Source organism: Panthera leo, chromosome A3 (genome assembly GCF_018350215.1).
Source record: "Panthera leo isolate Ple1 chromosome A3, P.leo_Ple1_pat1.1, whole genome shotgun sequence".
NCBI classification, from domain to species: domain Eukaryota; kingdom Metazoa; phylum Chordata; class Mammalia; order Carnivora; family Felidae; genus Panthera; species Panthera leo.
In genome coordinates, this window is record NC_056681.1 from 69,387,861 (window position 1) to 69,409,125 (window position 21,265).

At 37.8% G+C, this 21,265-nt stretch overlaps 1 protein-coding gene across 19 annotated transcripts in view; it reads right to left on the reverse strand.

Annotated features, from left to right (window-relative positions):
* NRXN1 (neurexin 1) overlaps nucleotides 1–21,265 on the reverse strand; it is a 1,135,337-nt gene that overhangs the window by 583,410 nt on the left and 530,662 nt on the right. For all 19 annotated transcript variants that reach the window (XM_042932252.1, XM_042932251.1, XM_042932247.1 and 16 more), the window contains one exon: nucleotides 10,190–10,312. In XM_042932252.1, coding sequence (XP_042788186.1) covers nucleotides 10,190–10,312 — 123 coding nt within the window. The remainder of the gene's footprint in view (nucleotides 1–10,189; nucleotides 10,313–21,265) is intronic.

Here is a 21,265-nt window from a genome sequence, read left to right on the forward strand (position 1 = left end):
TATTAAAATGGGAGCCCTAGCTCAATGAACCCACCTCAACCCTGAAACTGTCATGTTTCTTCTTCAAAGTTCCATTAATGAACCAACAGATAGTAAGGAAATAACCTGCTCCCCCCCTAAAAAATACAAATCCTTACAACTAAATATTATCCCAAACTGTCATGTTCTTGATAGCTCTGAAATAGGGAAGCACATTTTGTTTCAAAGGACTGAGAAGTTCAGCGATAAAAATAACAAGTAATGTCTGTTTTCTTTTCTCAAAGGGTTAGAATATGTATGCAGAGCATAAATAATAAAAAGGTAGTAAAACAGTTTGGGAGCAACCGTGGCCCAGTTACAAGAAAAATCATTATGGCCCATGTTCAAGAGTCTATTCTTTCTTTAATAAGCGCATATAAATCGCATTGACAGTAATGGCAGATATGCTTGCTGGCGGGGGAGAATTAGCACCTAAAAGCCATTATCCACTGCCTTAGAAGACATTAACTGCTGCCTTCTAAACATTCTTTTTTTCCCCTTAGAATTTATTCCAGAGTTTAATCCTCTGGCAGTAATGTAGCCACCTCTACTATTATACATATATATTGATTATGAAAAAATAAAGGACATTGAAGGAGAAAGATTTTTTTTAAGGTTCCAAGCATTTAAAAATGCAGCATCTTTTCCAGAGACTGAGTGAAAAGAAAGTCTGGAATTAGCAAAATGCCTCTGATCAAAGGATATGGATACACTGGATTGGCAATAATCTCCAACGAGAGACAACCTCCTGGATAGTGTGTTTGCACAGGTATCTTATGATGCACATCCAATCTTTATATACAAACACATAACAATATCAGCTAGTTTATGTTTAATCTTGCTCGGAGTCAAGTGAACTTTCTTGTTCAGAGTCAAGAGTTAAATTTCTGCTACAGAACAAAATAACACCCAGCCCCATATCAGCTTGTTAGTTCACTTAAAGTTCTGGAGTGTGTGCTATATATGTCAGGTCCTGTATTAGGTAATAAAGAAGCAGTATCATTTTACAAAACTCATGGTTTATTGGGGAAAGGCAGACAAAAAGAGGTAAGGAAATAATGAAATATATAATGACAAAATAACAACAAAAAACTTCTATGAATTTCATAAACAGGATATTGAGTTGTTAAGTATGGGATGGGGGGCCTGAGCTGATATTTAAGTTAAATTTGAAAGATTAAAAGAAGGGATGCCTGGGTGGCTCAGTCAGTTAAATGTTTGACTTTGGCTCAGGTCAGGATCTCACGGTTCATGGGATGGAGCCCCGCATCAGGCTCTGTGCTGACAGCTCGGAGCCTGGAGCCTGTTTTGGATTCTGTGTCTCCGTCTCTCTCTCTCTCTCTCTCTCTCTCTCTCTCTCTCTGCCTTTCCCCTGCTCATGCTCTGGTTCTCTCAAAAATAAATAAACATTTAAAACATTAAGAAGAGAGAGAGAGAGAGAGAGAGAGAGAGCGAGCCCTGCTAAGAACTGGAGAAGCAGAATGGGGAGTTGGATTCCAGGAAGGGAAAGAGGCGCCAAGGGTGTTCAGGTGAAAAAGAGCAAGCCATTGTGGCTGGGGAATCAGGAGTACATGAGATGAGGGGCTCACCTGAGACGGGAAGGAGAGTCACAGGCCAGATACAACACACAATGCCTCCTGATTATATTCTGTAGGCATTGAAGGGTTATGGGCAGGCAGATGCCGTGAGTCAGTGCCTGTACGTGTGTGTTCAATCTCTCTGATGTAGGTATAGTAAACTGGAGACCATTTGAAGTGGGGTGGTTATAGCAAAAATGGAAAAAAAAAAAAAGATGTATGAAATGAGATAATTTTGCAGATGTAATTTGCAGGACTTACCAATAATGTGTAGATAATAGAGAGGAGGGAAATTGTAAGCAGAAAGAGATAGGGGATCCCCAGAAAAAGAAAAATGAGACATAGCTTTCATGACACAAGAGAAGTCATTTTAGCAACCCCACCCCAGCCAGCTGTTTTCCATGGCCTATGCCTTACCAATTCTACTTTCCCAAACACACTTCTGGCAGAACTTCCAGGGCGATGCCAGAATTACAAAGAAATGCAAAAACCTCAGGAGTTAAGGATTTCAAGGGAACAAATGGAATGCAAAAATTAACAGTTTCTACCAGGCCTGGAAGTGGCCTAAACATATCTGAGACAAAAAAAATGAGTGGCAAAAACTCCCAGTGCTATTTCAAAGACCCTGCATTCCTTACCAGAGATAAAAGCCCAAGACTTCAACCAGTTTATACTGATCTTGGAACAAGCCCATATTCCGTTCCCCTTGTCTAACAGTTACCTCAGCTTCATTATAATGTTATAGTCTCCATCCAAGGGGAAGCACAAGCTTCATTACCATAACTTACGAGGCATGTATAGGCGTGCTTTCTAAGTATGCCCGAGCAAGCCTTTACCTGCCATGCCAAAGCTCTTCTTTCCGAATATTTATCCTAACCCTAAAAGGAAAGGAGTACCTTTCGCTCTGTTAAGGGAGTCTCAGTTTTGGAAGTTATTCCCTGTGATCTCCATGTTTGCTGCAAACAAAGTTTCTTTTGTGTGACAAACTGCACCTGGTGTAGACTCTATCTGTAAGTCACCAAGGAGCGAACTCAGGTTAGCTCCATTATAGAATGATGATGCCCAGCTAGCTGGTTTGCTTACATATCGTAAATACTGTTTAATGAAAGACACACTAACATACACACACACACACACACACACACAAAACACATAGTTCCAGAGTCTTGAGACTGACCAAGTGAGGAGCTGAAACCCAAGACTCCCTGCTTAGGGCTCTTATATAGCTTGTAGAATTTCACCTCCAAGTTCCTAGGGAATCTCTTCCTTTTTGAGCTTCTTTGCAGGCAACTGTTGCCCTCATCACCCTAGGTAAAGTGCAGGCATTCCCAAGACTGGCCTGAGCACGTACTGTTGTGTCTTCAACACCTACTTAACAGTACATTTAACTGTAATTTAAAGATGAGGTCAAAATGTAAGAAGAAATGCATGAAGAGTGCCTAATGCTTTTCCTTACTCTTTTTTTTCCTCTTCTGTGATTTCTCACTTGCTGTAAAATTTAATAACAAAACAATTGCTTTCCTAATTCATGGTGGGCCTCAAGTGGGCTTCAACACTAGAGTGTTTGAAAAAAAATCCCATTTCTAAACATAAGCCTCAGTGGCAAGTTTCCACTGCCCATTTTGGAAACTTCCCATGTTATGGAAGTCAAGGCTTTTTTATTCTTACAAATTTTTGGCTTTCATGAGATCTTTCACAAAACCTAATCCTCCAAAAATAAATCACCTTGATGAAAATTCACTCAGTAAAGGTAAATTAATGTGAAAATAAAACTGCCTTTAGCTCTGAGCAGCAAGATGCTGAGAGCTGAGGGAAGGAAAAAGTTGAGGTAGAGTACTGGGGTGCAGGATGAATAATTTGGGTGAATCATCAATATTTACTTGGTTTATATTCCTATTCATCTTTAAACTCTGGAAAGAGCATGTTGGATTTCACTACTGAAAAAAAAAAAATTACTCCTACAGAGCAGAGGATAAAATCAAATTTCTGCTCTAAGACTTTGGGCAATTTTGAGAAAGAGTAAATGGCAAGCTAATTTACTGAAATACTAGTTTATATTGTGTTCTTCCTTCAATTCTAAAATGCTAGCCAAGTATTTTGCCTCAAAGGGTTTTTCTTGGCAGAGTGGAAGCTGCTGGAAAACAATGCCTTCCTCAATCTTTTGAGAAAGCCTGATCTGCAAGGTTTATCCAGAAAGGGGGAGGGAGAAAGAAAGAAAGAAAGAAAGAAAGAGGAAGGAAGGAAAAGAGAAAGAGAGAAAGAGGGAGAGAAAGAGAGAGAAAGAAAGAAAGAAAGAAAGAAAGAAAGAAAGAAAGAAAGAAAAAGAAAGAAAGAAAAGGAGAGAACAGAGTGTATTTGAGGGCTGATAAAGATGATGGGATTACCACTGACTGGAGATAGGAGAATATTGGTGGGATTTAGAAGTACAACTCATTCCATCATCCTGCTCTCAGCTCAGGGTCAAAGTTTCAGAGAGAATTGGTAAACATAGGGAGACTGGACTGCAGCCCACAGCTCCTTGCAGGAATTAGCAAAGATCTATTCACCCACTTAGGACAGGAGCAACAGGGTTCTTGCAATTAAAAGGACAAAGGACAAAAAAAAAAAAAAAAAAAAAAAAAAAAGTGTTTTTGGTGGGAACAAGTGCAGAGGGAAGACAAAAGGAGACTCATATGATCCAAGTTTGGGAATAGGGAGCGGGGGCAAAACAGACTATGATTAAATATCCTGTAAATCTAGAAGAGAGGCCTAAGGCCTTGTTGATTTAAATTGTGCTGATTTAAATTGATATAAAGACAATTAAGAAATGTCCCATTTCTTACATACCCGAGTTGGTGGATCAAGATTCATATTATAATTTTAATAATACATGCTGAACAAAAACATGTTAAACAAATGTCTTAGGATATATTTGTCCTCCAAAGTTGGGGATTCTAAAAGGGATTCCTTTTCTTTCAGATCATAAGCCAAACCTCACCAATGACCTATGAATTCCTAATGAAGTCTTGGATGCCAGAATCCCAATATGAACCAGGCAAGGAAATATGAGTAACTTTGCCTTGAAGAGCTAGTCCATGCCCAGGAGCAGAAATGGGTACTTGCAACAGTAGCTTAGAAATGATTCCTCAACAGAGTCAATTCTGTTGGGAGTCCCCCACAGAATAGGTCACTCACTTGTTCCTACATCTACAAGCTACATCCCACATCCATGTAAATATCTGTTTATTCTGTTTCCTAACATTATGATTGCTGGTGGTAGATAAATGCCTGGCCATTTAAGTAAACAAAGGGATGTATTTACTGCAAGTGGAAGAAGGCAATTCATTAACTTAGAAGTTTGGTTGGAATCTATGTAATTGAAAATATGTATCTTGAATTTTCTATGAAAATCAGATGGCAATTCATTTAGGGGCCATTTCTGGAATTTTCTTTGTTACACTGATCATATTCACACCCTATTTGTTACTTTTTTTAATATTTATTTTTGAGAGAGATAAGAGAGAAAACACTCACTAGTGGGGGAAGGACAGAGGATCTGAAGGAGGCTCCCCACTGACAGCAGCAAGCCTGATATGGGACAGGAACACACAAACCAAACTGTGAGATCATGACCTGAGCTGAAGTTGGGTGCTTAACCAACTGAGCCACCCAGGTGCCCCTATTCATCACTTCTTAATACAAAATGTGTTGCATTGATTTTTAAAATCATGTTAATGTTGTACATACTTACAACATACTTATGTAATTAAATAGGAATGGGAAGGAAAAGCTAAAGTGAAATACAGAAAACTAATTATATTTCAAATGGAGACTATAACTACACTCAAGGAAGGAAATTAGGAAGAAAAGGAAAAAAAAGGGAGGCAGGGAAAGAAGGAAGGAAGGAAATAAGCCAAGTTATAACCAAAGTTACTTGTAAACTCAGCGTTTAATTTTACCTGCTAAGTCTTAAGCAGTGAGGAATGAGAAGAATCACAGATTAATCCTGAATTTTGTTTTAGTTGGTTTATTAATTGTAGTGGTATAGGCAACTTCAAGTAATCCACACACTATTCTAGATTCATTACTGGGTTGAAGAAATGAGTAACTGACATCACTGAGGGCAAGGATCCCACCATGGAAGAAAGAACATGGAAACACAGAATGGGGGAAGTCAAAAAACAAGGACATAGATATGGAGGTATCACTGTGAACTCATCTTTTCTAAAATATATGTATATGCATGATTATGTGCACATGCATTTTTGTAAACTAGAAACCACTGTTTGGATGATTTAGGTTTTATCAGAAAGAGTAAAAATGAGGAGTTTGTGTCTAAGGTCATGTGTCAGAGGTTGTGAGTAAACAGCTACCCGGGGACAAGGACATGTGAAAACCACAAGGGAACATTCTTTAGTTCCATGTGTGTATTTACATATTCATTCAGGTTTATGTGTATATCCTTGAATATATTTTCCTATCTTTGCCTACTGAAAAGGGCAGGAAACAAAGATAACTCCAATAGCATTGAGAGTATCTCAACATCAACCACCAAGATTTTGGTCTCTAATATCAATCTTGACTAAATGAAGACAAAATGGCTGATTCCAGAGCTGGGGCATGGTAGGTACAAGCTGTGCCTGGAATATCCTGTCATGACATAAAGTAAGTAAGAAAATGCTAAAAAAGCAAAACAAAATAAAACAAAACACAAACCTGAAAATGTTGGGGTGGGGCATGTCACAATATAACAAAGACCAACTTCATGGGACTCACACTGGCTCATGGACTCAAACTGGGACCATCTGAGCACCAAAATAATCAAGTAAAGTAATTATAAACTATTTGAGAAACATAGAAACTTGGGTGTCCATACCAATAAGGAAGAAATAAAGGAAGGAAGGAAAGAAGAAAGGATGGGAAGTGCTGGAATTAGAAAATCATTTTGTAACTACTGCACTAAAGACTGGATCAGGAGAAAATCTTCAATGGATGCTAAATGTAGGGTGAAATTTTGAAGAGACACAGGATATTTTTATGGTCTTAATGTCTCTCCACAGACAGTTTATTAGTGGAGAGGGAGACAACATACTGTTCATGTAGTGGAGAAAATGGACAACGTGTTGACCAAGTGGTTAAATTAAATCACTGGTAAAGGACACGGACGTCTCATGTCTTCAGACAGGATACTAGAAGGAGGCCACAATATCACCAATGCAGAATTCAACCCAAAAATGCAAAACCTGAATTCAATCGTGAGAAAACATCAAACACAAAATGAGTGACTTTACAGTGATAAAAGGTGGGAGGGTTATATATTTCAAAAATGTCAATGTCACGAAAAGACAAAAAAAAAAAAAAAAAAAAAAAAAAAGTTGCTGGAAATGTTTCAGATGAAAGCAGGTTAAAGAGACCCGAAAGCTATATGCGGTGTCCGAGCCCAGGCTGCACACTGTGTAGAGGGGAAATGCTATAAAAGACAACACTAGGTCAACTCACTAAATTGTAATATGGAGAACAGAACAGATAAAAGATATTGCATCTGAGCAACACTTACTGAAGTTGGTAACTCTTTGTTATGTAAGGTTATATATATATCATTATTTGTAGAAAATGCACACTTTAATAGTTACGGGTAAAGGGCCATTTTGTATTTAATTTTTCCTCAACTGGTTATGAAAAAAAAAGTCAAAATGTCAAAGCAAATGGGATACAACATTCACAAGAGTAAAGATAGATCAATGTTCTTTGTACTGTTTTTATTTTTGAGTGTTTTTTTGTAAACTGGAAACTATTTGTAAATAAAATTTAGCAAAATATGTTGCCCCATACTTTTGTTTCTATCCCTTTTTCATCCACTGTAGTTCAGGACTTATGACTTTACATCCTAAAGCATATACTACACTGACAAAGGATTCATTTTGCTCAAAACATATTCTCTCAGCATACTCTCAGGATTTCCAATCACCTGAAGGTCCACGAAAAATGAATGCCTTGAGCACACTGACCTATTTGCTCCAAAAGGCCATTTTAGCCCTGTCAACTACCATATAGATGCATGAGACCAAACAAAACTGTCTCCTCAACATTAGTCCGTGTAGCACCACTGAAGCCCTTCTCCCCAGTATGGAATGTTCCCTCACATACTTTTATCATCTGTGTTACTCTCTCTTTAAAGCCTAGTTCAAATGTCATCTATTGCTTTAAGCTATCTTTGAAACCAAGGTCCTCAACCTCTCTTCTGAACTCCAAGATCATAAATTGCTTACATCAAACATTCAGTACCTCATCTACTGCACCAGTTGTCAGTTCTTGTGTGAGTTCTTGTGTGTATATCTATTTAGATATAGATGTGTATGTATCTATTAAGATGTGTGTGACATGATGTGTGTGGAAAGTATGTGTTGTAGAGGTTTTGACCACGAGTCAAAAAACAAATCATCAATAATAGCAATAAAATCAAACCTAGGTCCTTTTCTAAGTTCTGGTAACAGTGGCATTTCAAAGAAACATAAGTCACTTAACCCGTTTGAAACTCAGTTTCCTCATCTTTATTTTTTTATTAAATTTTTTTTAATATTTATTTTTGAGAGAGAGAGAGAGAGAGACAGACAGACAGAACACATGCAGGGGAGGGGCAGAGAGTGAGGGAGACACAGAATCTGAAGCAGCCTCCAGGATCTAAGCTGTCAGCACAGAACCCAATGTGGGGCTTGAACTCACGAAACACAAGATCATGACCTGAGCTTAAGTCAGATGCTTAACCAGCTGAGCCACCCAGGCACCCCAGTTTCCTCCTCTTTAAAATGAAAATGCAGGGGGTGCCTGAGTGGCTCACTCGGTTAAGCGTCCGACTTCAGCTCAGGTCACGATCTCGTGGTCCACGAGTTCGAGCCCCGCATCGGGCTCTGGGCTGATGGCTCAGAGCCTGGAGCCTGCTTCCGATTCTGTGTCTCCCTCTCTCTCTCTGCCCCTCCCCCGTTCATGCTGTGTCTCTCTCTGTCTCAAAAATAAATAAACGTTAATTTTTTTTTTTTTTTTTTTAATGAAAATGCATATGCCCTATCTGCTTCACTGGGTTGTGTGAGATTTGAGACATACTTAGGGACAAAAGAATGTTCCCCTGTTGTTTTCACATATCCTGTCCCCGGCATCTATTTATTCACAACCTCTTGCATATGACCTTAGACACAGACTCCTCATTTCTACTCCTTTTAATAAAACCCAAATCATCCAGACAATGGATGCTACAAAAACAATTCATTCCTCTAAGACCTGTCCTTGACCAAAACTAGTTGAACTTGGGTTGACACTCTTGTCAAAGCCCTGCAAAAATTCTGCCTTCCTTCACCAGGTTCACACAGTTCCTTTAGAACCTTCTCCTGTCTGGCAATTTTGAATAAAGACTTAGGCTAACCACTCTCTGGTTGATTTTCTTTCTCAGAGAATAAAATAATATAACATTTGCTTTCCAATTGCTAATCCATGACCCAGTTGCATGAGAGTCCCCTCTCAAGAGATTTTAAATATGAAAAAAAGCCCAAACCGAGAACAATAACAAAATAAAAACAAAAGGAAAAAAAAATTACTGTACTGTTCCTTGATTCTCTGTGTTGTCAGGCCAGGAATTGGTCCTTTTAAAGCTGTTCAGGTGATTCTGAAAAAAAGTTGCCCCTACATATAGAAAAGAGTTTTGGAGAGCCATAAAAGGCTATTGAATTATAAGATAGTAAAGAGATCCCTAAGTCTGCAGTTTTCTTCATTTGAACTCAGAAATGATTCTCTCAAAAGTTAAAATCCCACACATGCTATTTCCACATTGATAGAATCAACTGATCTCTGATCATGGAAACCCCTTAGGACTGAATGTAGGACACACTTCTCTGCTGCACAAGAACTATCTTGTGCTATGTACTAGAATAATAATTTTAGAGATGTTCTCTAAAAAGGAAAAAGAGTTAACATCCCAGTAGGTCATGCGTTTGGAGTTATTTTCAGCTGAGAGAATAAAGGCACAACACCGATTCCTCTTTCATTCGGTTTCCCTATATCTCTGGGGTGGACTTTTATATGGCTCACCTCAGTTAAGAATCTACATATCAGGGATTGAACCTGACATCCTTAATATTAGAGTTTAACCAACTGAGGTAAATGGCCAGAAATGATCTATTATAGCTTATAATGAAAAAGTGGTTCGGCTGACAGAATGCCAGCATATCTATCAATTTACCCAGACAGTGAAATGTAGAACTTGCTGCTATTCATTGCCAAAATATATAACAAAGAAATTGAACAGAAATTGGCATGTAAACAATGACTTCAATATTTTATGAGACCCTAAGATATTTATGACCCACAACACTGAACTATATAATGTCTTCTTGAATTATTAAATAGGAAAGAACATGACACAAAAGTAGTGCTTGTTTGAGAGAAAAAAAAAAAACATTTAACATGCTCCTTATTTAATGGAATCATTGCTGGAGAAATTGGAATAAAAAATGAACTGTGTGTATCAGCTTCAAGTTGTGTAGTTGGTTTTATAGTCACCTGAAAGATATGGGAAAGTCTAAAGCTTCAGCGAAAGCAAAGGCAACGACAACAGGGGGATTTACCTGTCATGGCCTGTTGGTCATCCACGGTTAACTTTAAACTTTTTCCTCGACGGACCACACGCACTGTGTGCCATTCGTTATCATTGAGGTTATAGCCGGCAAAAAGGGTCTCGGGACCTTTGCCTGTAGGATATGCCAAACAGTCATTATGGACACTCAGAATCAGTCAAGCAAATGAACCTCACAGAGAGTGAGAGAAAGAGACAAAGTAAGGGGGAAGGCACGGGAGAGGGAGGAGAGACAAGAGAGAAGGAAATGAGAGGAAGAGGTGAGAGAGAGAAAGGAGAGAAGAGACTGGCTGGATCAATTTTCAAACCCATTAGAGTCAGAGCAAGCAAGGAAAATGACAAGTTAACAGACATTCAGGTGTGACAATTTAAGAAGAATCTTTAACATTATGCATTGATCAAAGACAAGTGAATGAACCTTGTTGTCATAAATAGGCACAGTCAATACAGCATCAGGAAGCCTCCCAAATTTACACACACTTTTTGCTGTTGTTGTTTTTGTTTTTCCTAAGGAATTCTCTGGTCTTTATAGTTAACACTTTTTCGCTAATGAAGTAGATAGCTGTCTTGTAACCTCTGACTTCGGGGAGAGAGCAGACCTAAAGTAATTAGCTAAGCATCTTCAGGCTAGCGCAACTGGCTGATTAGATTCTGGTGAGGAGACTGCGCTGGGCACTATATTGTGTAACAGCTGCTCTTCACTCTTACATCATGTACCTCCAATATTCACCAAGTTCTTAAATTTATGGAATGTTGTGTCTAAAAACTAAGTCCAGTGAAGGCACAGAAAATGGGTTTAGATAGGAGTATTGACTCTTAGGAAATGAAGAAAAAAAAAGAAGTCACAGCCAATAAAGGTCCAAGTGACGAGTCGGAAAGAAAATAAAGTGAGACTAAACAGCACTAGAGGGAAAGGATTCCCAGCTGAGGACCAAAAGAAAATTAACCACCTGGGAGAGTAACTGCCAGTGAATCTATTAAATCTATGCAAATTAATTTATAGAGGCTTAGAACAGACATACTATTTCAGAAAGTTGTTTTATGGAAATCAGTGAAATGAGAAACTTAGACAAACATCCTTTTGCCACTTAGAAACAAAGAAAGGAAAAAAAAACCCACAAACCTTTAATATAACTTGAAAAAATTTTTAAATTAAAATAAAACATTTCTACTAATCTGATACTATGATTCACTAAGAAAAAATCATGAAAAGTTTTTAAAGATACATTATTTGGTGATGGATTTTTCCCCTGTGTGTTTTGCAAGGACTGAAATTTGTTGGTAAGCTAAAGTAATGAAAAAAGTGACACCGTTGAATTTCATCAACTGATTCAGGATCAGGATTGGCTTCACAATTTCTTCAACCAAATTCTACCAGCAAAACCAATCAATGTCCAAGGATCTTAGGAGAACACAGAAAAGTCAAGGAAAAGGAGGAAGAAACAAAGCGAGAGGGAGAGAGAGAGATAGTAAGAAAACCAAGTGGAAGAACTTCAGTAGTCTATCAAACAAGAGATTGTTGTTTGCTTCTGGCACTGCTGGCTATCCATCCAGCCCTGATTTCTCTCTTAGGATGTTACTGATGTAAATTCTGCCTTCCGTGGTTGAGTATTCTCTGGGGCTTAAAGTGAACCAAGGAGATAAGCTAAACTTTGCAGTATGGACTGCTTCATGTCTCTAAAGGAAACCATCATGAAGGTTACAAAGAATCTTTTTTTGTTTCTTTAGAGAAGAAAATTACACATTTTCTTTAAATTACACATCCAATCCAGATACATGAATAAAAACTAGTCTGGACAGAATAGTTCGGAAAGATTGATCACTAAATAACTAGAGGAAGCCTGTTAGTTCAGCAACTGCAAAAAAAAAAAAAAAAAAAAAAAAAAAAAAAAAAGCTTTGAGGCCAATGTTGAAAGCAAGTTCCACGATCAAAGGAACTCTTTCTAGTTTCAACAGTGAAGAAAGAAGCGCTTAATAACTCTGCAGAATCTTAGTATCCTACCGGCAGCAAGGGTCATTCTTAGTTTTGATCTTTGAAAAGAGAATATATCATGTTAAAGCTATTTTTATAGGGAAGACTTTTTTTTTCCTTAGAAATGTGTCCTTTTGAAGCAGCTTCACTCCCATTCTCTTATTTTTAAAAGTGTTTTGTCAAGAAAAAGAAGCTTAAGGGTGATATCATCATTATACCCCATTCTGGGCTTGATCTTCCTCTTAAGTCATAATGCTTAATCTATGAAACAACTATTTCCATAACAACAGGCACAAAATCCAATTAAAAATAACCCTTTGGTTCATAAAAATCTCTGTGGGCCAACTTCAAGCTCCTTTCTTGCATTATTAAAAATGTGGAGAGATTGATTTTGGAAGACAAGGTTTTAAAAAATGCACTTAATATTCTCAGTTCAAAACAATGTTATCTATGCAACTTGAAGTGTAATGGAGAGTGCACTGGCAAGAAGTTAAGAATTGTGGTTGGTAGTCCTTGATTTGCTACTAAGGAAAGTAGTTGGGGGCTGGCAAATGCTACTGTGTTCCGGGCATCTTATCTGTTAACTTATTTCATCTTTACATCGTTATCCTTTTGTAGATGTGGCACTGAAGGCCTAGAAAACAAAAACTTTTTGCCCCAAGGTCACAGGGCTAAAATGTGATAGAAAAGTGTTCCATCCTAGGTCTGACTGACCAAAGTCTGCATGTTCTCCCCTGCATTAGCCTGCCTCCCAGCTATACCTTTGGCTAGAAACTTCTCAGTGTCTCTACATCTAAATGAATAGATGGAGACGGGAAAGCTGCTCTTTGTCATGGCTTCCACCTTGCTCTACAGAATGATTACATGTCACGACATCTGACCCATCCTCTACATAAGTTATGGAGGAAGGACATCTCTAAACAGAACACCACAACTCTAAAAGGTACTACAGGAATGATACAGAGGGAGGGTCATCATTTTGGGACTGAGTCCACCCATAATCAGCAATTTGCTAGAACATTTAGCTTCTGGTGGTCTCAGCAACCTTATTTATAAAAGGCAAGAGATGATGTAGATGATCTCCATAATGCCTTAGAGATCTCACATTCTCACATTTAAAACATATGGAATTGGTAAAGAAAGGTGGCTTAACTGCTGTAATTTTGAGTTTGAGAGTCATTTAGTCATTTGTCCTCTTCTCAAAATTTTAATGGGAATATTATAGTCACTAAGGCCATGAATGATCACAATTCCTTTTGAGATTTCCTCTTCTTTTGGGGGATATCAAAATATTGGAAGTAACATCTTTCTCCCAGCATGAATGTGAGTATTATCGACTGAATGTTCATGTGTTGAAGCCCTACCCCCTAATGTGATGGTATTAGGATGTGGGCCTTTGCAAGGTAATTAGGTTTAGATGAGGTCATGAGGGTAGACCCAATGATAGGATTGATTCTCTTATAAGAAGAGACATTACAGTTCTTTCTCTCCATCATGAAAGGACACAGAAAGAAGGATGGCCGTCTGAAAGCCAGGAAGAGAACTCTCACCAACTACCAAACCTGCCAATGCAGTGATCTTGGACTTCTCTGAGTCTAGAACTGTGTGAAATTAATGTTTGCTGTTTAAGTGACATAGTCCATGGTATTTTGTTATAGGACTCTAAGCAGACTTAGTAAGCAATAATTTAAAGATTTTAAAGAAAGTCCACAGCATTGTTTCTATAATCATTCCTTATGCTTTATAGAGAGTTAAAATTTATTTCTATTTTTACACTTGATTCTTACTGTAATCTATTATTTAAGCCATAGAGTTACCCCCGCCCCCAATTTCTTAGTCAAGAAAGAAGACTTAAAAAGGTCAAGTGTATGATTATAAGTCTCAGAGGCAGTAAGGACTGGAATTAAGACTGAGATCTTGAGATTGTCCAAGCCCCTTCTAGTGTCCTTTCCACAGGCCCCAAAATGATGTGCAGACAATAAGAGGTGCAATGTGGCTGAATGACAACAGCCAGTATTTAACCAGACTGAATCAAAAGTCAGCTCTATAAGATAAAGCTACATTAATGAATTATAGAACTAGAAGGGACGTAGGAGGTAGAGAAGCTCACGGAGCCATCTACAAACATACAATTTGAGATCCGAAGCAATTAGATGATGTCCATTGTTCATATGAAGAGTCCAAGTCCCTAGACTGGCAGTCTAGTGAGCTTTCTTTAAATCATTCTCCCATTATATTATGTAGAACTAGACTGAACTTCTTAAAGGACACCAAGATCTGACTGTACGATTCAGTTCCCGACTACAATTGGTTCTCCATCTAAGGTGAAAGTCAGGCAAGAATAAATACTGCTTCTTTTCAACAGGAGTTAAGCTATAAGTGTTTTCTAGTTGTTGATATTCACCAGATTATCTGGTGACTCTGCAGCTAAAACTCATTAATGTGCATACATTTAAGTTTATTAATTACAAATGGAAGTAGACACAGTAATCATTTCAGTTTTCCTCAATCTGATTCAACTTGATTGTCCTTTCGCAACCTACCCATGTATGAGGTTCTTGTGTGTCTATAATTTTACTCCTAAGAAGGGTTGAAGATAAGGGCAACTTGAGGAATAGTAGAGGAAGGGGTGTGTGGGGGGGTGAGGGGTAGAGTCAGTAGTCAAATAAATCCTTCTTTGAAATCTACTACTTTTACAGAGCCTTGATTTAACCACTAGGAAATACATTTAATAAAGGATGATGTCTGTTTTTGACCAGATTAGTAACCACATTTGCTAATGACTTTTCAACTCCAATTTCACTACAGCAGGGGATGGTGGAGAAAATTGGATTTTTTCCCTAGGGCTGTCATCAACTAATTATGTCATCTTAAGTAAGTCATTTATTTTTCCTGTTCCACACATTTCATCTGTAAAATGAGGATACCTGGTAAGACCATGTCAAAAATGGTCTCCAATAACCCAACCTGAAAATTCTGTCATTCTTTGAAGGGAGAGAAGTGGCCCGCGCTATTTTCTAACCTTGTGGCAACATGAAAGAGTGCACAATTATAGTGAAGTTCTCTAAATTTATGAGATTTAATTATTATCTTTGTTAATTTCACGATTTTTATGTTGATATGCATAGACAGAGGAAACAGAGAACTTCAGAGAGTTATTGTAGACCTATTACTCAAGTCAAATGGATCCAGTAGGACAATATTGATGTATGCCAGCAAATGGATCTATTAACTTATGTAGTCACATTTTAAGGAGAACTGTTTTTGTCAACTTGGCACTACTCAAAATTTAGCACCGAATAATCAGTACATGGTCAGTCAGGAGCAGGAAATACACTGTTCCATGTACCAAGATATGTCCTTGCTTTATGGGCAAGTTCACTTAGGAAACAAAATCACAGATCAGAAGGTGATTTTGTAAAATAGCGATCTTTAAGAAACTCTTTCTTTTAACTGTGGTAAATTATTCTCTCCTCAGTTTAAAATATTAGATCAGGGATGGGCAGTGTTGGAGATTCTGACCCAGTCTCCCTCTAAGCTTGCCTTATTCAGAACAAATATAGGGTAAAATGTGAAAATCCAGGAGCTAAGCTGGGCCAGTCGTTTTATTATTTTTTTTTAAATCAATGAAATTATTCTTTAGCCACCTGTAATCTTGCATAAAGAATATAGAAACGATGTAAAGTGGGAGCTGTCCTCCTGTTTCAAAAGCAGTCTAGGGCCGCGTGGGTGGCACCGTCGATTAAGCGTCCAACTCTTGATATCGGCTCAGGTCATGATCTCACAGTTTGTGAGTTCGAGCCCCACATTGGGCTGTGCGTTGATGGCACGGAGCCTGCTTGCAATTCTGTTTCTCCTTCTCTCTGCCTCTCACCCACTTGTGCTCTCTCTCTCTCTTCAAATAAATAAACAACAAATTAAAAAATGAAGCTGGCTAACTTGGTCCCAAGGCAGCACCCAGAACACCTATGAATCCAGCTGGCTCGTTTCTCCCTTTTAGAAAAAGGATGATTTTTTAATTCAGAAAACTTGAGAAAGGCTTTTAAAAATCATTTGCAAGTAACCCTTTCCTCTAAAATCAGATTTGATTAAAAAGAAAAGATTCATAAATCATTTATGAATTTTTAAAAAAAGCCTATTCTTCCAGAACATTATTTATTATGTGTATCAAGGACCAGAGGTATCCAAAGGTACCATTGTTAGTTTATGTGCATTATCAGTCCTCTTGCATGAGTTCTCAACACACCCTTGATTGTAAAATACAAATTTATAGGCTCTCATCTGAAGATTTTGTAGGCCATTTCCTTGTAGGTCATGTGAGTTATGGAATAGATTGCCTTTCCTTATTTCTAGCCATAAGGAAACCAAGATTTAGGATTTGCACTTAATTTGATCAACTATATTATTTTCTTGTCTTGTTTTCTTTCTTTTTTTCCTTCTTTCTTTCTTTCTTTCTTCATATTGTCTTTTCTCCACACTGAATTATTTAAAAATATTTCTTAATCATTTTAATTCTGTTTGAAAGTAGTGGGACATAAATCAATAAGTGAATTTATTTAGTAAAGAAAGGAATAGCATCTAAGAGATGTACAGATAATTAATCCAACTCTTTAATTTCACAGATAGTTCCATGCGAGGTTAGTCTGTCTAGACCTCTCTCTCTCTAATCTATCTATCTACCTATCTCCAACAGGATTAAATGAACCTCTACTGACCAATATCAGGTTTGTTTGCAAGTGTATTTTAAATTTATTTTCATATTTGTGATGAATATTTTTTGAACCAAAATATATATATAGCAAAATACATATAATAGTAACTTTAGATCCTTTTTGGAAGAAAGCCTTGTGTGGAAATGTTTTGTGAACTAATTATACTAGTTTTTGAAAGTGGGGGGAAAAGAGTAAAGAGCAATAGAGAGGAATCAAAGCTAAGGAATCTATGAAGCAATGTGATCAAAGATGTTTAGTACACTAAAATGACAACTGTCTCCGGAGTTAAAAGATGGAAGTGGCTGGAGAAAAGCAAGCCCATACCTATTATATTTTGATTTTTAAAACACTTAGACATGTGGGCCACAAAGCTGCGATTCCTACACACCCTTTAGGCCATTAGCTCTATTTGCACATTTTAAAGATGTTAACTACATAAGTGGAGCATCTGTATCAGCTACACTATTTCTTAGTAAAGTTCAAACCAATTGGCTCTGGATTTCCTTTTTGTTGACTTAAACATCAAATGTAAGTAATTTCTATTTTATAACCTTATCTTTTCATTGGAGTAATCTTCTCACTCAAGCCATTTATTGAGCATGGGGATTTTCATGGGTGCTTCTGCAAAGCCATAACCTAGCAATCTACATAGATGACAGGCAAGTGGGAATCCACTTTGTTTGCCTTTTGGAAATGATCGACCTACTACCTCCATTTTATTGAGAACAGGTTGTGTCTTTTCAACTACAGCTGGAGAAAGGCATTATGTAAAGTGCATCCTAATGTTTTCATAGCTCTGTTATTTAAAAAAAAATCTAGGGGCGCCTGGGTGGCTCAGTCGGTTGAGCGGCCGACTTTGGCTCAGGTCATGATCTCACAGTCCGTGAGTTCAAGCCCCACGTCGGGCTCTGTGCTGACAGCTCGGAACCTGGAGCCTGTTTCGGATTCTGTGTCTCCCTCTCTCTGACCCTCCCCCATTCATGCACTGTCTCTCTCTGTCTCAAAAATAAATAAACGTTAAAAAAAATAAAAAAAGAAATCTAGTGTTGCCATACATATATAAATTGGTTCCATATTTACACAAGTGTTCAATTATTCTTTAGATCACTAAACTACCTATAGTACCCAGTAATTGAATTAGGAGTTATAGCACCACAGCATCTTAGAATTATGAAATTTTAAAACTGAATGGTCCATATTGTGTCTGTTGTCTACCCTATTTAACTACTCTTATTCATTCTGGATTATGTGGCACTCACACCCTATTATTTTAGTTTAAAAATTACTTTGTGCAAAACACTGATCTCAGCATGTGTATGTCCCAACTTAGATTCTCAAGATGCTTGCATTCTAATCAATCAGGTGGTCAAAACACTTTTTCTGTAATGGGCCAGATAGTAAATATATTTGCTTTCCAGGATGTGGTTGTCATTACAATTACTCAACACTGCCATTGTATGGTCAAAGCACCCATAGACTATGTACACAAATGGGTGTGGCTTTGTTTCAATAAAAACAGGTATTAAAAGAGGCAGCCCTCTGTGTGCTGGAGTTTATGCTGTATTTATGTGTAAAATACGCATAAATAAACAGACAATTTAAGTCCCCTTATCTCATAGACTTTTACATTGAGTATTAAAGAAAGAACTAATGGAAATATATTTAAGAACTTATTAGTCAGTGGACCTGAGTTTTAGAATCAGTGTTGCCATTAAATCTAGCATAACACAAATTATGCTAATTGAGTCTTCCTCTTAATGCTCCTGGTTTGAGTTTTCTTATCAGTAAAACAACAACATAACAAAACTGAAAGCAATTTAAAAAGCTTTTAAATGGCATAAGCCAATTGTAAAGCCTCTTTTTCTTTTTTTTTTTTTTTTTTTTTTTTTTAATTTTTTTTAATGTTTATTTATTCTTGAGACAGAGAGAGACAGAGCATGAATGGGGGAGGGGCAGAGAGAGAGGGAGACACAGAATCGGAAGCAGGCTCCAGGCTCTGAGCCATCAGCCCAGAGCCTGACGCGGGGCTCGAACTCACGAACCATGAGATCGTGACCTGAGCTGAAGTCGGACGCTCAACCGACTGAGCCACCCAGGCGCCCCTCTTTTTCTTTTTTTTAAGTACACTCTACGCCCAACATGGGGGTTCAAATTCACAAACCTCAAGATCAAGAGTTACATGTTCTACCTACTGAGCCAGCGAGGCGCCCCAAGACCACCAAATTCTAAAATTTAGTTACTTTCCCTGGCTGTACAAATTTAGAACAGCAGCTTTTATTAAAATGCATGATATCTGCAAGTGTGTGCATATAAAATTAGGTGTCTACATATATCCACATTTCTGGATAGTAACAAGTTTCATCTGGCAGTTGACTTTGAGGACAGTAACCTCTGGTGCGAGGCAGGAGCCAGTGGAAAGATGGAAACAAGCCTTGTCACTGTGACAATAATGGGAAGAGAGAAAAGCAGGAGAAACATGGTAGCACCACACTGCTTGATGCCTGAGTCATGGTTCCTGGCAGCAGCCCTCCTACCTGTAAATGACAAGAGGATGTGTTTCTCAGGTTGTAATTATGACACCTTCAGCCTGCTGTTTGGTTTTGCCTTTAGTTTCTGGTTTTAAAATAATTACTTTAAAAAATAATCCAACCTCTGCTTAGAGAGGAGGAGGAGGAGGAGGAGGGGAGTAACTCCTCATTAAATGTTTCTATTTTATCTTTCTCCATGCCTAGGTATTGGGCTGGTAGCAAAATTCTTTTGTTTTTATTTATGACTGTGAATCAGCTAGGGAATTCAATTAAAAATTAATGTTAGACACAGGTAAATTGCACTTCCAAATTCTTCTATTGCTATTTACTAACATTACCAGGAGAAGGACCAACATAATAATTTGCAAGTCTGGCGCAAACTGAAAATGTGGGGCTCTTGTTCAAAATGAAGAATTTTAGGACAGTTACAGCAGACCATGAATTCAAGCACAGGTCCTTCTAAGCCTAGGGCCATGGGTAACTATGCAAACTGCATGCTGCTGAAGCCATCCCCGATGTGAAGAATTAAGTTTTGTGCTTATTTATTAAGTTTCATTTAGCTCTGTATTTGGAAATATGCAGACAAGGCTGGAAGCAAAATACTTCATTTATTCCCTTAAGAGGAACCGTTGGGTCACCTTCCCCATCTTTTGGCACTTAATGGCAAGGCCTCTGGAGTATCAGAGGAGTTGTCTCAGAGCTGTCCTACCTGCCAGGCCTGGTGGCAATCAGGACTTGGACTTGGTGACAGAGTAATAATCCTCCTAACAGCCATGAGGCTGAGCTACCTGCCAAGCCATGTAACTCCTCCCTCTTCTCCCTCCCTCTTTAACGTCTCCTCACATGCCTGACAAGTCTTCAGAATGCCTTTATGAACAGCTACTGGCCTTTTCTGTACAAGCAAGGTGATGTTTATAGAGTCCTAAGGAAAGACACACTTCCTTATATTGTAAGTATTGGAAACACCCTTCCCTAATTAAAAAGTACTTTGGCTAAATAATGTGAAGCCAGACTTTGAGCTTCAAGATGTTGGTTTTTCAAAAATGAACATGAACAACAGAAGAAAGGCATTTTATAAATTATTTTAATTTCTGTGGAGAAATAAAACAGTCACATGCTAATTAATTACATTTATCTGTTTTGTTTAGATTATTATTTAAATCTGTCCTTGTGGGTTTTTTTTAAGTTTATTTATTTATTTTGAGAGAGAGAGAGGAGAGAGAGAGAGAGAGAGAGAGAGAAAGAGATCTCATGAATTGTGAGATCATGACCTGAGCCAAAACCAAGAGACAGACACTTAACTGGTTCAGCCATCCAGGTGCCCCTGTCCTTGTGTATTTATAAGTGCTAGAATGTGTATATCTTGGTCTAGTGCATGTGTTCTGGACTCCCAGGTTGAGTTTTTATCCTCATTCCGTAAGTTACCAACTGTGTGAACTTGGGTAATCTATTAATGTTCTCTGGGCCTCAGCATTTATATCTGTAAAATAAGCTAGTAATAGAGATACTTTACAACACAAATAGATTTAATGCATTTGAGTAATTTAAAGCAATGACTATTACACAGTAAGTCCTCAGTTGTGGTAATAATAAATAATAATAATATCACTATTATATGGTCACTATTATTATTTTCTTCCTTTCACTGTGCTTAAAATTTCAAAGAAAATATACTATATCTATGGCTTAGGGCCTTGAATGTACAGCTATTCACTAAATGTATATTGAATGGGTGTACTTGTTTAGAGTTTGTTGGATTGTGTGTGTGTGTGTGTGTGTGTGTGTGGTAGATGAAATATCTCTTGATATTGAATTAAGCCAAAGAGTTAAAGAAAAAGAACTCCATTAACTTTTAA